Source organism: Pseudorasbora parva, chromosome 3, assembly GCF_024679245.1.
Source record: "Pseudorasbora parva isolate DD20220531a chromosome 3, ASM2467924v1, whole genome shotgun sequence".
Lineage (NCBI taxonomy): Eukaryota > Metazoa > Chordata > Actinopteri > Cypriniformes > Gobionidae > Pseudorasbora > Pseudorasbora parva.
Window position 1 is genome coordinate 584,206 of NC_090174.1, and position 20,795 is coordinate 605,000.

At 42.0% G+C, this 20,795-nt stretch overlaps 1 protein-coding gene across 1 annotated transcript; it reads left to right on the forward strand.

Annotated features, from left to right (window-relative positions):
- The first annotated feature begins 2,671 nt into the window (after nt 1-2,671).
- tbx3a (T-box transcription factor 3a) lies at nt 2,672-10,640 on the forward strand. Its single transcript, XM_067439863.1, has 7 exons — nt 2,672-3,614; nt 4,335-4,602; nt 5,124-5,270; nt 6,288-6,364; nt 6,483-6,634; nt 7,424-7,983; nt 10,067-10,640. The coding sequence occupies exons 1-7, from the start codon at nt 3,229-3,231 to the stop codon at nt 10,415-10,417; spliced, it is 1,941 nt and encodes a 646-aa protein (XP_067295964.1). The 5' UTR covers nt 2,672-3,228; the 3' UTR covers nt 10,418-10,640.
- Nucleotides 10,641-20,795: the final 10,155 nt, after the last annotated feature.

Below are 20,795 nucleotides of genomic sequence, written 5' to 3' on the forward strand. Positions count from 1 at the left end.
ACTATACACATTTGAGTCCTCATATGTCACAAAAACATAACACCCCCCCCCCCCCCCCAAGCGCTATCCAAGCCAAACAAAGGTCATTTTGAATCTCCTTTAAACGCCCGGCTGCCTAAACAGAACACAAGAGCCTCTTTACGGGAGATTACAAATCAAAGGTGTTGATACTAAAACACACACACACACACACACACACACACACACACACACACACACACACACACACACACACACACACACACACACACACACACACACACACACGGGCTTATGGAAATTAATAACTCGCGTTTCTGAGATAAATTCCTACGCTCTGTGTGTGTGTGTGTGTGTGTGTGTGTGTGTGTGTGTGTGTGTGTGTGTGTGTGTGTGTGTGTGTGTGTGTGTGTGTGTGTGTGTGTGTGTGTGTGTGTGTGTGTGTGTGTGTGTGTGTGTGTGTGTGTGTGTGTGTGTGTGTGAACATGGCGTAAAACTTCACATTTAACCCCAAAGTTCTGCTTTTACTGATCAAAATAAGTTGAGAAATGTGTTGTGATTCAACTCATTTTTTAGTCGGTTTAATGTCATTTGAGGAGAATGTTGACTGTACCTAAAAAAATAAATTTAAAAAAAATGTTTTATTTTTACATTGATAGTCCATTTTAAACATATGATTATATTTGTTTTTTGAGAGTCTCCATTGGTTTCATTTATGAGTGAACATGGCGAGAAACTTGAAATTAGAGTATTTTAACCTAAATCTTCTAAGTGTGTGTGAAATTGGGGGAAATGCTGAATTCTTCAGAAGAATGCCGCGGGTTTGCCTTCCTGGTATGCAGCCTACATTCCTGCCAGATTTAGGAGCCCGTATTATGGGATATGCATGAGCACTGCGCCTTGTGCATCTCGATGACATTTGTTCTCAGATCAGTCAACGCTCGATTATATATTGCGCAAAACTTAAAACATACTGTCGGATCTGTAGAGGTTGCTTTTTTTACCTACAGCTGACACATCTCAAAGGGGTTGAGTTAGAGAAGAGCATTTAGAGATGAATTAACACCCGGAGCCAGATATCGGGAGAGCAGAGGAGAATATAATCCTGCATTCTGTCGTGTTTTGGACGCATTATGGTATGCATAATTAGATAAATAAATAAAGTGCATTTTTATATGAATACGATACATTTACAAAACGTGTCACACAGAAACAGTGTTTCTAAATCACAGTCATGCGGATTATATATATATACACACACACACACACTCTAAAAAATGCTGGACTTTTAACATTTAACCCAACAGCTGGGTTAAAACAACTCGACTGTTGTGTTAAAGCAACTCAATTGCTGAGTTAGTCCATTTTCAACCCATTGTTTTTATTCCAGCATGTTTAGAGTGTATATATCTGCAGTGTGATTTGTGTTGAGTGCATAGGCGTCGGGGTAAATTGCGCCACTATAGGACTAATGCACACGGGTCTCAGTGTTTGAAGGCTTTATTGCGCTATCCTCGCCTATCGCTGAGCACATTGCGCCATTGTTCATTAGCGGCAGATGTGCGAGACTCCGCCGACAGTGGCAGTGTTTGTCCAGCTGATGAAGAGGATCAATCTCACCGGCTCTCTGCGCGCTTCACCAGACCACTGAGTCAGGTTCAGCCTCTGTTCGACTGCTGTGTGCGTGTGAATGAAGGCAGTGTTGAGCTACACACACACACACACACACACACACACACACACACACACACACAGAGAGAGAGAGAGATGCGTCGAGTTATCAACATCAGACTTTACACACACAGCATTGAGCAACACACCGATCGCTCAGCCTGTTCGCATTACACACTGACTTTTTTATCTAATCATGTTCCTTCCAAAGATATAGACTACACATTAATTAGAGAATAGTGTTATTATCGGTGTCTTCAACAATATAGTGCGACTCGCATCGTGTGTGTGTGTGTGTGTGTGTGTGTGTGTGTGTGTGTGTGTGTGTGTGTGTGTGTGTGTGTGTGTGTGTGTGTGTGTGTGTGTGTGTGTGTGTGTGTGTGTGTGTGTGTCCTGACTATAAAGTAATAAGTCGATAGATATATTAGGCTAGCCTATAAAATAAATCGTAGTGCATTAAATCTCGCTGGCGATGCGCAGATTCTTGGACACAATATCGCACTGCGATTACATTTGAAAGTGAAAGTATTGTGCGCTTTGCTGAAACAGCTTATTATTATTATTATTATTATTATTATTATTATTATTATTATTATTATTATTATTATTATTATTTGTTTATGCATTAAACGCTGATGAACAGCAGATCAATAATGGCCATATCATGAATGATTCTGACGCGCGTCGCGCTGCGTTTCTCCGTGCGCGTAAAGAGGCCGACAGTGACGCTGTGCGCACGGGAGCTGAAGCTCATCCTCCGGGTCCCGCAGACCGACAGATGCGTGTCCTAATGATGTTGACATATTCACACAACAGCGCAGTTTCGCGGCAGCAATAGAGATCTCAAACACCTTTTTATAAGTCTGAAGTCTTCCCCTCCACCCGACCTGTTAAAACCACGCCCACAGAGCCACACAATTGGTCCGAAAGCGTGAAAGAGCCAATCAAACAGCGAGCTGCAGCTCGAAACACGCAACACATGCACGCGTCCGGAGCCCATGGAGCGCAGAAGCGCCGAGAGTGTCTCCGTGCAGGACCGCGTCGCGATGTGTGTGTGTGTGTGTGAGAGGGGGAGTGTGTGTGCGCGCGCGTAAAGGTGTATACCTCCAACAAGTAAAGACAGAGGAATTATTCCGAGGCAACCAAATATTTCAACACATCTTTTTTTTTTTCTTTTTTTTTTTCTTGGCAGGACTCTGGACGATCTCATTATATCGCAGGAATGTCTGTTTTAAGGAGCCTGAGACTTTAATGCCATATTTTTGTTCGATTTCATAGCGCGCCGACAAAAAGACAAGCGAAGATTAATGGATAGCACTTTTGCGCACTTTGCTGGAGTCCAACAATTGAATATTTTTATGTGATTGCGCATCGTTTTAAGGAGCCCGACAGTCTAATTTAATTCCATGCTTTAATTTATTTTTCTTCTCGATTTTTTTATAGCGCGCTGACAAAAAGACAAGCGAAGATTAATGGATAGCGGCTTCTCGCTTTTGCGCACTTTGCTGGAGTCCAACAATTAAAGATTTGTATTTATTTGATTGCGCATCGTTTTAAGGATCTTCCGTCTGGACTTGAATGAGCTTCCCGATGAGAGATCCAGTTATTCAGGGATCCAGTATGGCATATCACCCGTTTTTACCTCACCGGGGTCCGGATTTTGCCATGAGCGCAATGTTGGGTCACCAGCCGCCTTTTTTCCCGGCCCTGGCACTGCCACCCAACGGCTCGCTGTCCCTGCCCGGGGCGCTGGGCAAGCCGATCATGGAGCAGCTGATGAGCTCAGCGGAGACCGGCCTTCACTTCTCCTCGCTCGGGCATCAGGCCGCTCATCTCCGGCCTCTGAAGACACTCGAGCCCGAGGAGGACGTGGAGGACGACCCGAAAGTGCACCTGGAAGCCAAGGAGCTCTGGGAGCTTTTCCACAAAAGAGGCACAGAAATGGTCATCACGAAATCGGGAAGGTAAACGCGGATCAAAAAATCACGCAGCTAATTCAGAGATGCGGGAAGAAAAAAAAATGCTGGGTTAAAAACAACCCAAGTTGGGTTGAAATGGACAAACCTAGCAATTGGTTTGTTTTAACCCAGCAGACGGGTTAAATGTTTGTTTAAAACAACCCAATCGCTGGTTTTGTTCATTTTCAACCCAACATGGGTTGTTTTTAACCCAACTTTTTTTTTAGAGTGTATACTTTTTTTTTCTTAACGACGGATAAATATAACCCAACCTTAAAATGTCTATATCCATCATCAGTTGCAACTTTAATAATTTAAGATCGATGAAAAGAGCTGGGTTTGCGGCTGATTGGCCTAAATTAAACACACACACTCTCACACACACACACACTCTCACACACACACACATACTGCCCCTAAATCTACCCATCACAGGAAACATTCTGCATTTTTACTTTCTCATAAAAACTCCTCCTGTGTGATTTATAAGCCTTTTGTAAAGTGGGGCCATGGGTAATGTCCTCATATTTCACCCTCTCCTGTAATACCTGTGTCATACCCATGGCATTATACACATTTGTGTCCTCATATGTCACGCACACACACACACACACACACACACACACACACACACACACACACACTCACACCGAAATCCTCTCAGATGCATGCGATTTCGAAAGCTAAATGAACTGATCCCTTTCTTCTGTCTCTTCTCTTCTCCAGACGGATGTTCCCTCCGTTTAAAGTCAGATGCACGGGCTTGGACAAAAAGGCCAAATATATTCTGCTGATGGATATTGTCGCGGCGGACGACTGCAGGTATAAGTTCCACAACTCTCGCTGGATGGTGGCCGGGAAGGCTGACCCCGAAATGCCAAAGCGGATGTACATTCACCCCGACAGTCCGGCCACTGGAGAGCAATGGATGTCTAAAGTCGTCAACTTCCACAAACTCAAACTGACGAATAACATCTCCGACAAGCATGGGTTTGTAAGTGCCAGTTTAGCTCATTATTATTATTAGTGTTATGATTGTGTGTGTGTGTGGGGGGGGGGGGGGGCTATTTGTGTGTGACATATGAGGACCCAAATGTGTATAATGCCATGGGTATGACACAGGTATTACAGGAGAGGGTGAAATATGAGGACATTACCCATGGCCCCACTTTACAAAAGGCTTATAAATCACACAGGAGGAGGTTTTTTTTAGAATGTAAAAATGCTGAATGTTTCCTGTGTGTGTGTGTGTGTGTGTGTGTGTGTGTGTGTGTGTGTGTGTGTGTGTGTGTGTGTGTGTGTGTGTGTGTGTGTGTGTGTGTGTGTGTGTGTGTGTGTGTGTGTGTGTGTGTGTGTGTGTGTGTGTGTGTGTATGTGTGTGCTTGCATGCATTGTCGTTAAAATTGTTAAAGGCGTTGTCTAAAGCACTGAGATTGAGTTTCAACTGCGTGCACTAACTACAAAACGCAGAAAAAGAGTTACCTTTCATGCAAATGCCCGACCTTTATATTTCAGACGATACTAAACTCCATGCACAAATACCAGCCAAGATTTCACATCGTGAGAGCCAACGACATCCTGAAGCTTCCGTACAGCACGTTCAGGACCTACGTGTTCCCGGAGACCGACTTCATCGCGGTCACCGCCTACCAGAACGACAAGGTGTGTGTGTGTGTGTGTGTGTGTGTGTGTGTGTGTGTGTGTGTGTGTGTGTGTGTGTGTGTGTGTGTGTGTGTGTGTGTGTGTGTGTGTGTGTGTGTGTGTGTGTGTGTAACCGAACCGACTCACCGTGCATTTATTCTGTTATAATTATTATTATTAGATTTATCACTGAGTCCTGCTTCACACTGCAAAGCCTTCACATATGGACAATAATACCGAAAACACACACACACACACACACACACACACACACACACACACACACACACACACACACACACACACACACACACACACACACACACACACTTGCATTTAAATAAAGCAGACACTATTTAAAGAGTGTTTTCAGTATGTGTATGCATTTTTTTGGCAGATCATTTTGCTTGTTTACTCATTGTGATTTGATTTTCCAGAAAATGAATAACTATAAAATATATATATAATTTTAAGTATCTAGTAAAATCATCTTGATATCTCTTTTTTAGATATTTGGACTGGAAACAAGACAAAAATACAAAGATGCAAATGCAGTGTTGAACTAATGAGTGTGTGTGTGTGTGTGTGTGTGTGTGTGTGTGTGTGTGTGTGTGTGTGTGTGTGTGTGTGTGTGTGTGTGTGTGTGTGTGTGTGTGTGTGTGTGTGTGTGTGTGTGTGTGTGTGTGTGTGTGTGTACACTTATGAGGTGACAAGGAGTGCAGATTGAATTCATGTTGTAGATCTAAAAAGCTTTCCAATATTTATGAGCTGGAAATTCCTTCCCTTGTTTCCTTTAAAAAATCCCAGTGTTGCCTCGGTGAAAAAAAAAAAAAGACTTTAAGACAAGTCACTGCATGCATAATATTGGTGTTTTATTACAAAACAAGCATATAGGCTGGCCAATTAAACTATAAAGGTGATGAGTCAGAGACACTGAGTGTGTTTAAATGCGTGCAGTAAAAGAGGATTCAGGAAACTGGAAGAGCATGCATGTTATTTTTTTATTCCTGTTATAAAATATCTGTCATTGCATTCCAGATAACGCAACTGAAGATTGATCACAATCCTTTTGCGAAAGGTTTCCGTGACACTGGGAATGGGAGACGCGAGAAAAGGTACACATGCACGAGCTTCTTATTTACACTCTGCTCGTTATTGCATGAACGCGATTCATTCGTTAATAGAGAGTCTTTAATGCAGTTATTAGAGTTCCTTTCCCCAATGATTGAACAGAAAACAGCTGGCTCTGCAGTCGATGCGCTCGTATGAGGAGCAGAAGAAGGAGAACGGGGCTTCGGATGACTCCTCCGGCGAGCAGGCGACCTTCAGGAGCTTTCGCCAGGACTCCCCCGCGGTCTCCACTGCTGGACAGAACCACACTAAAGGTCTGACCACATGAACACTGTTCTCTTGCAATGCACTGAGAAAAATGACAATTCAGTCGTGCAATTAAATTTCAGGCTAACGATGCAAAGACTGTCTTTGCCTTTCGTCCGAAAGTTGAATCTCACTTGTTGCAACGCCGAATCAAATGCGCGTAAACTAATATTTGCGTTTAAATTACACAATGCATGCTAAAGACACGCGCTTTAATGAGATCGAGTGGTGCAATGCATGCATGAATTAAAATGTGCAGATAGTCAATGTCAAACACTGCATCATTCATTCATGCATGCATTGCAACATGCGAAAAAAATAAAAAAAATAACAAATAACAAAAAAGGAAAAAAAGTCGATTCTCAAGACTTGTTGCAACGCATGAATTAAAATGTGAATTTATTCAATGTCAAACACTGCATCAGTCATTCATGCTTGTATTGTGAAATCCAATAAATAAATAAATATATAAATAAATAAAATCTCCGGACTTGTTGCAATGAATGCATGAATTAATGATACTTTAATAATGGAATATTCACTGTCAAACACTGCATCATTAATTCATGCATGCATTGAAACATGCAAAAAAAAAAAGGGAAAAAAAAAGGAAGTTGTAGTGCATGAATTAAAATGTGCAGTTATTTAATATCTTAAACACTGCATCAGTCATTCACGCATGCACTGTGAAATGTACAAAAAAAAAGTGAATGCATGAATTAAAATGTGCTGAATTTCCCACTGGCTATGCTCCCAAATTCGTGTTCATTTATCATTTTCGTTTTACATACACGCAGATTTCTGCGACAGTGATGAAGAGAGTGATGAGGAAGACAAAGATGTGAAAGAAGGGCCAGACTCGAGTAAAATCTCCACCACGACGGAGGACTCGAAGGACCCGAGCTTAAGCAGCGAGAGGACTGAGAGAGCCCGGGCGGACTCCCGGAGCCCCGTGACGCTGATCTCCAGCACCACCCGCTCCGGTGAGGAGCTCAAGAGCCCCGGGCGCGAACCGGCCAAGGCGGAGGACAGCCGGACTCTGAGCAAAGACAGCTTCATGCCATTGACTGTCCAAACAGATGGAGCCGCGCACCTAAATCAAAGCCACATGCACAATTTCGGATTTGCGCCGGGTTTGGCCGGACAGCAGTTTTTCAGCCACTTGGGCGGAGCTCACCCGTTCCTCCTGCACCCGGGGCAGCTCGGCATGGGCGGCGCGTTCTCCGGCATGGCCGCCGGGATGGGCCCGTTACTGGCCGCCGTGTCCTCCGGAGGGGTCGGCTCGCTGGACTCCGGCATGCCGTCCTCAGGGCCTCAGATGCCGTTCCATCTGCAGCAACACGTGCTGGCGTCGCAGGTAAGCCATGCATGACCAGTTCTGACCCGAGCTGTTTATCGAGCATTTTTGGGCGACTTTGAGCTCGCTTTTGGAGGCATGGCATATAATGGAGCTTTATTTATATCGCGCTTTTACAATGCCGATTGTTTCAGAGTGTTAAACAGGACAATACTGTAGCAGAATTAGATTTGGCTGTACAGTCGTTCTGGAGGAAACTGTGATGTTATCAAGCAGTTTTGGCGATTTTGAGCTCGCATTTGGAGGCGTGGAAATTAATGGAGCTTTATTAATAACACTTCAGTATAGTGAACACATATTCTCTATTAACTCTGACTTGTTCCTCAATAATCTCCTAATTTACTGCTTATTAATAGTTAGTAAGGTAGTTTTGTAGCGTTTAAGTTTAGGTATTGGGTCGGATTAAGGGATGTAGAATAAGCTCATGCAGAATAAGGCATTAATATGAGCTTTATAAGTGCTAATAAACAGACAATATCATAGGAATATGCCTGATCATAAGACACTAGTAAATAGTTAATAACTCAACCTTAAATAAAGTGTTACCAATTCTCCAGCGCCGATTGTGTCAGAGCAGCTTCAGTGTTAAACAGGACAATACTGCAGCAGAATTAGATTTGGCTGTACAGTCGTTCTGGAGTAAACAGTGATGTTATCAGCTTATTTTAATTTATCAGAGAGAGACAATGATGGCTCAATAAATTAATCTTATTTGATATTTCGTTCAATAATTCGCATCGAAATGTTAGTGTCCCCAACCGAAGTCGTAATGGTCTGTGTTGCGCAGTTCATAAATGATCAGCAAATAAAGAATAAAGAACAGCTGAAGCTCGATGATGAGCACACGCACACACACATTCATAAAGAAGGGTTTTTTTGTCTATATGAAAATATTATAACCTTCAAATAGCAATAGTAACATCCAAACGATTGAATTACTTTTATTTCCAAGTCAAAGCAATAATTTAATATCAGTGATTTCATGTTATGCTAACAATTTCAACGAAAACAATCCTATCTCTAATATATCCGCACTCTGACTGTGAGAAACGCTCTTCTGATGTAGTGTGTGTGCGCTGTCTCCAGTCCAAATATCCCAGAACTCTTAATCACTAGATACGCAAAATTATATTTTTGTTGAATATAAAATCTAAATGAAGAGAGTTTTTGCTCAAAGCAAGAATAAATAATCTGCCAATGGGGAGAGAAAAATAATCTTATTTCTAAAGTGCATTATTTTCTACAAAACAACAAAAATATAATTTTACGTATCTAGTAATTAAGAGTTCTGGGATACTGGATATCAACTAGTGTGTGTGTGTGTGTGTGTGTGTGTGTGTGTGTGTGTGTGTTTGTGTGTGTGTGTGTGTGTGTGTGTGTGTGTGTGTGTGTGTGTGTGTGTGTGTGTGTTTGTGTGTGTGTTTGTGTGTGTGTGTGTGTGTGTGTGTGTGTGTGTGTGTGTGTGTGTGTGTGTGTGTGTGTGTGTGTGTGTGTGTGTGTGTGTGTGTGTTATAAATATCGGCACAATGAAACGAAAAAACTTGATGACATTAAGAGTGTATATGCCTATTCATATTTTCTTCTGATCGCAGATTTAACTGTACATGTAATTCCGGTCCGGCATTATAAAGGCAGACCAGTGATGGCTGTAATATGTTTGACCTTTCTGTCTATCTTCAGTGTTTAAAATGTGATTTAAACCAGCTACAAGTGTCTGATATTAAAGGAGATAACTATTATCTTTGCAACACAAACAGAAAATGCGTGGCTTTATATATACTCACTTCATTTAACACATGCATTTACACTTCAGTGGCGATTAAATGGTGTATATACATTTACTAGGGTTCAAACAACCCAATTTCTGGGTTTGTCCATTTTCAACCCAACCCATTTGTGTTTTTTTTTTAACCCAGCATTTTTTAAGAGTATGTATGTGTTGACAGAGGACATGGTGAGCACAATTGTTTCAGTATATTTTGTTAATCTCTCTCTCTCTCTCTCTCTCTCTCTCTCTCTCTCTCTCTCTCTCTCTCTCTCTCTCTCTCTCTCTCTCTCTCTCTCTCTCTCTCTCCATCTGTAGGGTCTGGCCATGTCTCCTTTCGGAGGGCTCTTCCCGTACCCCTACACATATATGGCCGCGGCCGCCGCCGCCTCCTCCTCATCGGTGCACCGGCATCCGTTCCTGAGCGCGGTGCGGCCCCGGTTACGGTACAGCCCGTACTCTCTGGCGAGCGTCCCCGACAGCACTTTGCTTACGACGGCCGTGGCGAGTGGCCTGGACCCCCCGAAGCCGGACGCGATGGGCTCGGTTCTGGACGCCGGTTCGGTCCCGGTCCCGGTGTCCCCGAAGCCCAAGGACTCCAGCCACAGCGACTTACAGAGCATTCAGCGCCTGGTCAGCGGACTCGAGTCCACACCGGAGGAGGACTGACCCGCTCCTGATACCTTTAGACTCAAAAATGCACTTTGGTAAAGCAAAAATAAACACGGAAAATGTATGTTGTTCTCCTGTTAAATTAAAAGAGTTTTCCCATCAATTTGAATACCGGAAGTATTGAAGCGACTTCAGAGACTGAATGCGTGAAGCTGCTCCTCTTTATGCTGAACATCGAGAGTGATTACATTTAAAGGGTTAATTCTGTCTGTCATTAACTCCTCTCCCTAATGTCGCTCCACACCCGTAAGACCTCCGTTCATCTTCACACACAGTTTAAGATATTTTATATTTAGTCCGAGAGCGTATGCAAGTGTATGCACACTATACTGTCCATGTCCAGAAAGGGAATAAAAACATCATCACAGTAGTCCATATGAGACATCAGTGGGTTAATTAGAGTCTCTTGAAGCATCCAAAATACATTTGGGTCCAAAAATAACAAAAACTACAACACGCGATCCGAATCATGAGTCGATTCGCTGACTCATAACCGTTTGAATCTTTATTTGAGGATTGAACACAAACGCGGAAGAGAAGCCAATGCTGAATAAAGTCGTAGTTTTTGTTATTTTTGGACCCAAATGTATTTTGGATGCTTCAAGAGACTCTAATTAACCCACTGATGTCTCATATGGACTACTGTGATGATGTTTTTATTCCCTTTCTGGACATGGACAGTATAGTGTGCATACACTTGCATACGCTCTCAGACTAAATATAAAATATCTTAAACTGTGTGTGAAGATGAGCGGAGGTCTGACGGGTGTGGAGCAACATTAGTGAGAGGAGTTAATGACAGATATAATTTCTGGCTGAACTAACCCTTTAAAATGTACTCTCACAAAAATGCGTATCAACAGTACGAGTGTGCAATCTCGTGGAATGTATTCGGCAAAATAAGCTTTTGGCGTGCATATGATACGCACTTTATGGCGTATTTTACGAACCACCCGCCCTCATCCTACCCAGGAGCGTTTCATCTACACGCCATAAAGTCGTTTTGGCGAAGAGATTCCCTAAGATTGCACACACTCGTACTGTTGTAATCGTTCACATGTGATCGTGTTGTTATTTCGGGTGTGTTTGAAAACTCACACCCATGGCACGTTTATATTAGATCAGACCAGACCCGATCAAGACTGCTGGTTTAAAGTTAATTCACCAACATAATTATTTGTTTGTGTGTGTGTGTGTGTGTGTGTGTGTGTGTGTGTGTGTGTGTGTGTGTGTGTGTGTGTGTGTGTGTGTGTGTGTGTGTGTGTGTGTGTGTGTGTGTGTGTGTGTGTGTGTGTGTGTGTGTGTGTGTGTGTCACGAAGATTTCGCACTAAAGTATCGTTACCTTTTATATCTTTTTCTTGGTTTTCGTAAATTGCGAAGGGCAGTCAAACATTAACGCATTAATGATCTGATTAATGAACAGACGCGGTACTAAAACTGCTTCGAGATTAAAGGGATCATATGGTTATAATAAATACAAATGTAAATAACGATATATATAACATATTTATGTAATTATTTCATATGAATTCTGCTTGTAAATATAACTGAGGTTGTTTGTTTGTTTATCTGTTTGTTCGAGGGAACTTAATTTATTGTTGACATGTGTAAAATAGTTTGTGAGCATTTTCCTTGTTGATTGCGTTCTCATTTGCGATTTCACCCGCGGAAAATAATAATAATAATAATAATGATAATAATAATAATAATGTGCCATCGTTTTCATTAACTGTTGTGTGTTTGGTGCTTTGGTTCAAATAAATGAAAGGCGATAACACAATGAATGCATCAATGGCTTGAGAAATAATGACACTTTTCTTTCACAGCAACTAAAATCATGTTTAAATGGACTTTTTGTGAGCCAAAACTGCCAAAAAATAAATAAATATGAAAATACAGCAGAGAAGCGAAGTAAAAAATAAAGGTTTTCCATTGTGTTCGGACTGCTGTTTCTCCAAAATGCATGATTGCGTGTTTTAACCAAATAAACGCGCTAAAATAAAGCGATTTAACTCCTAATTAAAGCAGGCTATGCGTTCAGATAGTGATAGATATGTGAGGAGGAGTGAAAGTGAAACACCTCGACCTTCTTCCCTGTACATTAGGCCTGTCGTGCGTGTTTATTAGCTCGATTTGCAGCTGGAAGAATGTAAAATAACTCTCTGGAGCCTCGAGTCAGAGTTTATCAGGACGATATCTTTATTTGTGTAAAGAATGGTTAATGAGTAACGGCATTGGCGCTGAAGAACAGTGGTAAACACCACGTAAACTATCGCAATTGCTCCTTCTATTGCTCACCTGGCGCCTCCGTTATCAGCCTCGTGTTTATGAGCCGTCTGAGACCCGAGGTGAAGGAGTCGAGACGAGCGCCACCCGGCGGTCAGAGGGCGAACTGCACGACCAGAAACACGCTGGAGAGCAAAGGGTCAGCGACAAACATGCGTGCAAACGTGTTCTGGAGTGACACAACAGGCCTGTGTTTATGGAGGAGTCCTGCTGATAACCTTCTGAACCGCTCATCACGCACCAATCAGGGAGCATTCTGGCCTAAACTGGGTGAATTCAGGTGGATAGGTGTGAGTCAACCAGGAATCAGCCTTTAACCTCACATCAGGGCCGGGGTTGTCAAACGTTATGATGAACCTTTACGAGGGACCCCCTTAAATCCATCTTTATATTTTTTATGTATGAAAAAACATTTAAACTGTTAGATAAATAGTAAATGTGACATTTTAAATAGAGCATTGTTTCCAAATTTAGATCGGCTGTACTTAATATCGGACGTATAAACCTGAAGAAGAACATGTTCAATATAAAATGACTTGTATAAGCAACTTTCACAATAAATGTATATAAGTAGTTTGCGTAGCGCTTTAAGGATACAGCTCTACAAACCCAATGGGCGAGATAAAGGACTATAGTGAGAAAGACTCACTAGAAAAATACAAAGCAAACTTATACCATTCTGAAAGGTGTGTGTATGGCAAACCAGGAGAGAAAGGTTTAGAAATGAAACAGTTTGATTGTTCGGTAGACTTTATCAATTTTTGCTTTGTCTTATAATTCTCTGAGGTTTTTCTGGAGGACCCCAGTTTGGAAACCCCTGGGTGTGTATAAAGGTCCGAATGTTGGCATGTGGATTCTGGCCTAAACTGGGTTAATTTAGGTGGATAGGTGTGATTCAACCAGAAATCAGCCTTTAACCTCACATTAGGTGTAATAAAGATCTGATAATGTTTGGAGTATATTAGAGGATTTGGCCTGAATATGTGTATGGCTTAAACTCTTCATTAGGGTCGGACTGGGGTCAGTGTGTGCATGTGTGACTAATCTACAGGACAGGACAAGCGTTTGGACACATCACTATCTGTCCTGTGTTTGAAAGAAGTTTCTTCTGCTCATCAAGCCTGCATTTATTTTATCAAAAATACAGATTTTTTTTTTTTTAAATATTGTGATATATTACAATTTAAAATATTTGTTTTTCAGTGCATTCTCCTTTAAATGCTGATTTATTTCTGTGATCAGAGCTGAATTTTTTATAATACTTTGATGAAAAAAAAGTGAATGTTTTAAAAATAGAAATCTTTTTAAATGAATTATTAATTTATATTTTTAAAACATTTGCTTTTTTTTTCATCAAAGTATTATAAAAAGTATCGCCGGTTATGAACATATATTAATCATCAGCTCTGTGTCCAGCACTCGTAATGAATCCTCATCTGAGAATGATTTCTGATGATCATGATCACTGAAGACTGGAGGAACCATCCTGAACATTCAGCTCTGAGCACACAAATACATCAGCATTTAGAGGAGAATACACTGAACAACTAATATTGTAAATCATAATAATATATCACAATACTACATTTGTTTCTGTATTTTTGATCAAATAAATGCAGGCTTGATGAGCAGAAGAAACTTCTTTCAAACACAGGACAGATAGTGATGTGTCCAAACGCTTCGCCTAAACTGTAGATCCCATCAAAACAACACAATATGTTGTATTCTATGTCAAAACACTAATAATAAAAAAGAATGATTTGATATAGTAATGTTAGATATCAGACATGGGCAATATTACAGAAAAGTTTGGTGTAAGTGGAATCTGTAGAAGCACGAATGCGTAATATTGTCATATCGTTCTAAACCGTGCATTATATTCTTCTTTAAAACACAAAGATGACGTCTCAGGGTTTTCCCGTCAATACAACGAAACTCAGACGACTCGAATGTTCTCCTAAATAACTTCTCTTGAGCTCCACATTAGGGATAGAGTCATGCTTCACACCTATAGTCAAAAGATAATGAGATGCATAATAAACACTTTAAATAATACTGAGATAAAAACAACCCAAAGTTGGGTTGAAAATGGACAAACCCAGCGGTTGTTAAATGTTTAGCCAACTACTGTTTAATAATGAATATATGTCTGGTTTAAAATGAACCCAAAATAGGTTGAAATCACTGGGCTAAAACAACCCAATCACTGGGATAAAACAACCCAACCACTGGGATAAAACAACCCAATCACTGGGATAAAACAACCCAATCACTGGGATAAAACAACCCAAAAACTGGGATAAAACAACCCAATCACTGGGATAAAACAACCCAATCACTGGGATAAAACAACCCAACCACTGGGATAAAACAACCCAATCACTGGGATAAAACAACCCAATCCCTGGGATAAAACAACCCAATCACTGGGATAAAACAACCCAATCACTGGGATAAAACAACCCAATCCCTGGGATAAAACAACCCAACCGCTGGGATAAAACAACCCAATCACTGGGATAAAACAACCCAATCACTGGGATAAAACGACCCAACCGCTGGGATAAAACAACCCAATCGCTGGGATAAAACAACCCAATCCCTGGGATAAAACAACCCAATCACTGGGATAAAACAACCCAATCCCTGGGATAAAACAGCCCAATCACTGGGATAAAACAGCCCAATCCCTGGGATAAAACAACCCAATCACTGGGATAAAACAACCCAATCACTGGGATAAAACAACCCAACCGCTGGGATAAAACAACCCAATCACTGGGATAAAACAACCCAATCACTGGGATAAAACAACCCAATCACTGGGATAAAACAACCCAATCCCTGGGATAAAACAACCCAACCGCTGGGATAAAACAACCCAACCGCTGGGATAAAACAACCCAATCCCTGGGATAAAACAACCCAATCCCTGGGATAAAACAACCCAACCGCTGGGATAAAACAACCCAATCACTGGGATAAAACAACCCAATCACTGGGATAAAACAACCCAACCACTGGGATAAAACAACCCAATCACTGGGATAAAACAACCCAATCACTGGGATAAAACAACCCAATCACTGGGATAAAACAACCCAATCCCTGGGATAAAACAACCCAACCGCTGGGATAAAACAACCCAATCACTGGGATAAAACAACCCAATCACTGGGATAAAACAACCCAATCACTGGGATAAAACGACCCAACCGCTGGGATAAAACAACCCAATCGCTGGGATAAAACAACCCAATCCCTGGGATAAAACAACCCAATCACTAGGATAAAACAGCCCAATCCCTGGGATAAAACAACCCAATCACTGGGATAAAACAACCCAATCACTGGGATAAAACAACCCAACCGCTGGGATAAAACAACCCAATCACTGGGATAAAACAACCCAATCACTGGGATAAAACAACCCAATCACTGGGATAAAACGACCCAACCGCTGGGATAAAACAACCCAATCGCTGGGATAAAACAACCCAATCCCTGGGATAAAACAACCCAATCACTGGGATAAAACAACCCAATCACTGGGATAAAACAGCCCAATCACTGGGATAAAACAGCCCAATCCCTGGGATAAAACAACCCAATCACTGGGATAAAACAACCCAATCACTGGGATAAAACAACCCAACCGCTGGGATAAAACAACCCAATCACTGGGATAAAACAACCCAATCACTGGGATAAAACAACCCAATCACTGGGATAAAACAACCCAATCCCTGGGATAAAACAACCCAACCGCTGGGATAAAACAACCCAATCACTTGGATAAAACAACCCAATCACTGGGATAAAACAACCCAATCCCTGGGATAAAACAACCCAACCGCTGGGATAAAACAACCCAATCACTGGGATAAAACAACCCAATCACTGGGATAAAACAACCCAATCACTGGGATAAAACGACCCAACCGCTGGGATAAAACAACCCAATCGCTGGGATAAAACAACCCAATCCCTGGGATAAAACAACCCAATCACTGGGATAAAACAACCCAATCACTGGGATAAAACAGCCCAATCACTGGGATAAAACAACCCAATCACTGGGATAAAACAACCCAATCACTGGGATAAAACAACCCAATCGCTGGGATAAAACAACCCAACCGCTGGGATAAAACAACCCAATCACTGGGATAAAACAACCCAATCACTGGGATAAAACAACCCAATCGCTGGGATAAAACAACCCAATCACTGGGATAAAACAACCCAATCACTGGGATAAAACAACCCAATCACTGGGATAAAACAAAAAGTAAATCTCACCTACAGCCCTAAAGTCAAAAGATAATGAGATGCATAAAATATGCTACAAATAATTAAATCATAATTTTCAATGACATAATATCATAAATTAAAATACAAAAATACAATAAAAATAACCATGGATTATCTAAAAATCTATATTTTCACACTCTAAAAAAGGCTGGGTTGTTTCCACCCAATTCTGAGTCAAATATGGACAAACCGAAGCGTTTGGTTAAATATTTACTAAAGTGACCCAATGGCTGGCTTCAGATTTGGGTTAACCCAATCCGGCATAGCAGGACCAGAGCTGATGGACCATCAGATCATTCTCAAATGACTCTTATTCGATTGGTTCACATTCACAACCAGAAGAGTTTCCACTGAAACATTCAACCGCGATGGGAACTGCCAGCCTGATGCCCTGAGCGGTGATCGCTGCTGATTATAGTTTGAGCTCGGCTGAGGATGAAGTGTGAGAGGCAGATGGTTCCTCATAATGATGAAAGATCCACATCCTCTGAAAACAGGCATCGAGAACATTTAGGCATGAGGAGCCATCCTGGAGCAGAGCTGCTGATCAATGGGACCGGAGCGCCACCTAATGGTGAGAGTCAGCGCTTTCACTCTCATTCTGACAGAACGCCACACACACACCAGTCCACACACACACACACACACACACACCAGTCCTTCCACGTGTGTGTGTGACAGAACTCAACAGGCCTCTTTGAATATTTTAAAATATTCATTAATTCCCGACTAAAGGATATTTCATCGGTGAATACCTCTCTTTTAAATGCACATCTTTAATGTCCATAAAAGTTAAAGTACACTCTAAAAAATGCTGGGTTAAAAAAAAAACAAGTTGGGTTGAGGATGGACAAACCCAGCAGTTGGGTTAAATGTTTGGCCAATGTGTAGTTTTATTTAACCTCAAATAATGTTTAATAATGACTTTATGTCTGGTTAAAATTAACCCAAAATGGGTTGAAAACTAAAAATCAGACTCATAATGACGAGAGGCAACAAAAATAATCAGAAGGTGGACATTTATTAATAAGCAATGTATCATTTTTAAATATTATTCATTAGAATTATTCAAATTCATTAGACAAGAGTCATTTTCAAACAATAGTTGAGTTAAATAAAACTAGCCAGAACATTGGGCAAATATTAAACATATCAAACAACTGGGGGTGCAACGATTCAATTTAACAACGATTCGATTTAACAACGATTCGAATTTAACAACGATTCGATTTAACAACGATTCGATTCGTATCACGGTTTGAGGTTGCCGATTCGATTCGTATCAGGGTTTGAGGTTGTCGATTCGATTCGTATCACGGTTTGAGGTTGCCGATTCGATTCGTATCACGGTTTGAGGTTGCCGATTTGATTCGTATCACGGTTTGAGGTTGCCGATTCGATTCTTATCAAGGTTTGAGGTTGCCGATTCGATTCTTATCACGGTTTGAGGTTGTCGATTCGATTCGTATCACGGTTTGAGGTTGTCGATTCGATTCTTATCACGGTTTGAGGTTGCCGATTCGATTCTTATCACGGTTTGAGGTTGTCGATTCGATTCGTATCACGGTTTGAGGTTGTCGATTTGTATCACGGTTTGAGGTTGTCGATTCGATTCGTATCACGGTTTGAGGTTGCCGATTCGATTCTTATCACGGTTTGAGGTTGTCGATTCGATTCGTATCACGGTTTGAGGTTGTCGATTTGTATCACGGTTTGAGGTTGCCGATTCGATTCTTATCACGGTTTGAGGTTGTCGATTCGATTCGTATCACGGTTTGAGGTTGTCGATTCGATTCGTATCACGGTTTGAGGTTGTCGATTCGATTCGTATCACGGTTTGAGGTTGTCAATTCGATTTGTATCACGGTTTGAGGATGTCGATTCGATTCGTATCACGGTTTGAGGTTGCCGATTCGATTCGTATCACGGTTTGAGGTTGCCGATTCGATTCTTATCAAGGTTTGAGGTTGCCGATTCGATTCTTATCACGGTTTGAGGTTGTCGATTCGATTCGTATCACGGTTTGAGGTTGCCGATTCGATTCGTATCACGGTTTGAGGTTGCCGATTCGATTCGTATCACGAGTTGAGGTTGTCGATTCGATTCGTATCACGGTTTGAGGTTGCCGATTCGTATCACGGTTTGAGGTTGCCGATTCGTATCACGGTTTGAGGTTGCCGATTCGTATCACGGTTTGAGGTTGCCGATTCGATTCGTATCACGGTTTGAGGTTGTCGATTCGATTCGTATCACGGTTTGAGGTTGTCGATTCGATTCATATCACGGTTTGAGGTTGTCGATTCGATTCGTATCCCGGTTTGAGGTTGCCGATTCGATTCGTATCACGGTTTGAGGTTGCCGATTCGATTCGTATCCCGGTTTGAGGTTGTCGATTCGATTCGTATCACGGTTTGAGGTTGCCGATTCGATTCTTATCAAGGTTTGAGGTTGCCGATTCGATTCTTATCACGGTTTGAGGTTGTCGATTCGATTCGTATCACGGTTTGAGGTTGTCGATTCGATTCGTATCACGGTTTGAGGTTGTCGATTCGATTCGTATCACGGTTTGAGGTTGTCAATTCGATTTGTATCACGGTTTGAGGTTGTCGATTCGATTCGTATCACGGTTTGAGGTTGCCGATTCGATTCGTATCACGGTTTGAGGTTGCCGATTCGATTCTTATCAAGGTTTGAGGTTGCCGATTCGATTCTTATCACGGTTTGAGGTTGTCGATTCGATTCGTATCACGGTTTGAGGTTGCCGATTCGATTCGTATCACGGTTTGAGGTTGCCGATTCGATTCGTATCACGAGTTGAGGTTGTCGATTCGATTCGTATCACGGTTTGAGGTTGCCGATTCGTATCACGGTTTGAGGTTGCCGATTCGTATCACGGTTTGAGGTTGCCGATTCGTATCACGGTTTGAGGTTGCCGATTCGTATCACGGTTTGAGGTTGCCGATTCGATTCGTATCACGGTTTGAGGTTGTCGATTCGATTCGTATCACGGTTTGAGGTTGTCGATTCGATTCATATCACGGTTTGAGGTTGTCGATTCGATTCGTATCACGGTTTGAGGTTGCCGATTCGATTCGTATCACGGTTTGAGGTTGTCGATTCGATTCGCATCACGGTTTGAGGTTGCCGATTCGATTCGTATCACGGTTTGAGGTTGCCGATTCGATTCTCATCACGGTTTGAGGTTGCCGATTCGATTCGTATCACGGTTTGAGGTTGTCGATTCGTATCAGGGTTTGAGGTTGCCGATTCGATTCGTATCACGGTTTGAGGTTGCCGATTCGATTCGTATCACGGTTTGAGGTTGTCGATTCGATTCTCATCACGGTTTGAGGTTGCCGATTCGATTCGTATCACGGTTTGAGGTTGTCGATTCGTATCACGGTTTGAGGTTGCCGATTCGTATCACGGTTTGAGGTGGTCGATTCGATTCGTTTCACGGTTTGAGGTGGTAGATTCGATTCGTATCACGGTTTGAGGTGGTCGATTCGATTCGTATCACGGTTTGAGGTTGTCGATTCGATTCGCATCACGGTTTGAGGTTGTCGATTCGATTCGTATCACGGTTTGAGATTGTTGATTCGATTCGTATCACGGTTTGAGGTTGCCGATTCGTATCACGGTTTGAGGTTGCCGATTCGATTCGCATCCCGGTTTGAGGTTGCCGATTCGATTCGTATCACGGTTTGAGGTTGCCGATTCGATTCGCATCCCGGTTTGAGGTTGCCGATTCGATTCGTATCACGGTTTGAGGTT

Excerpts from the sequence above, each read along its gene's own strand:
- tbx3a (XM_067439863.1), top strand. The coding sequence starts at position 3,229 with ATGAGCTTCCCGATGAGAGATCCAGTTATTCAGGGATCCAGTATGGCA. Across the intron at positions 3,615-4,334 it reads GTCATCACGAAATCGGGAAG|ACGGATGTTCCCTCCGTTTA; the intron begins GTAAACGCGGAT and ends TCTCTTCTCCAG. Across the intron at positions 6,365-6,482 it reads AATGGGAGACGCGAGAAAAG|AAAACAGCTGGCTCTGCAGT; the intron begins GTACACATGCAC and ends ATGATTGAACAG.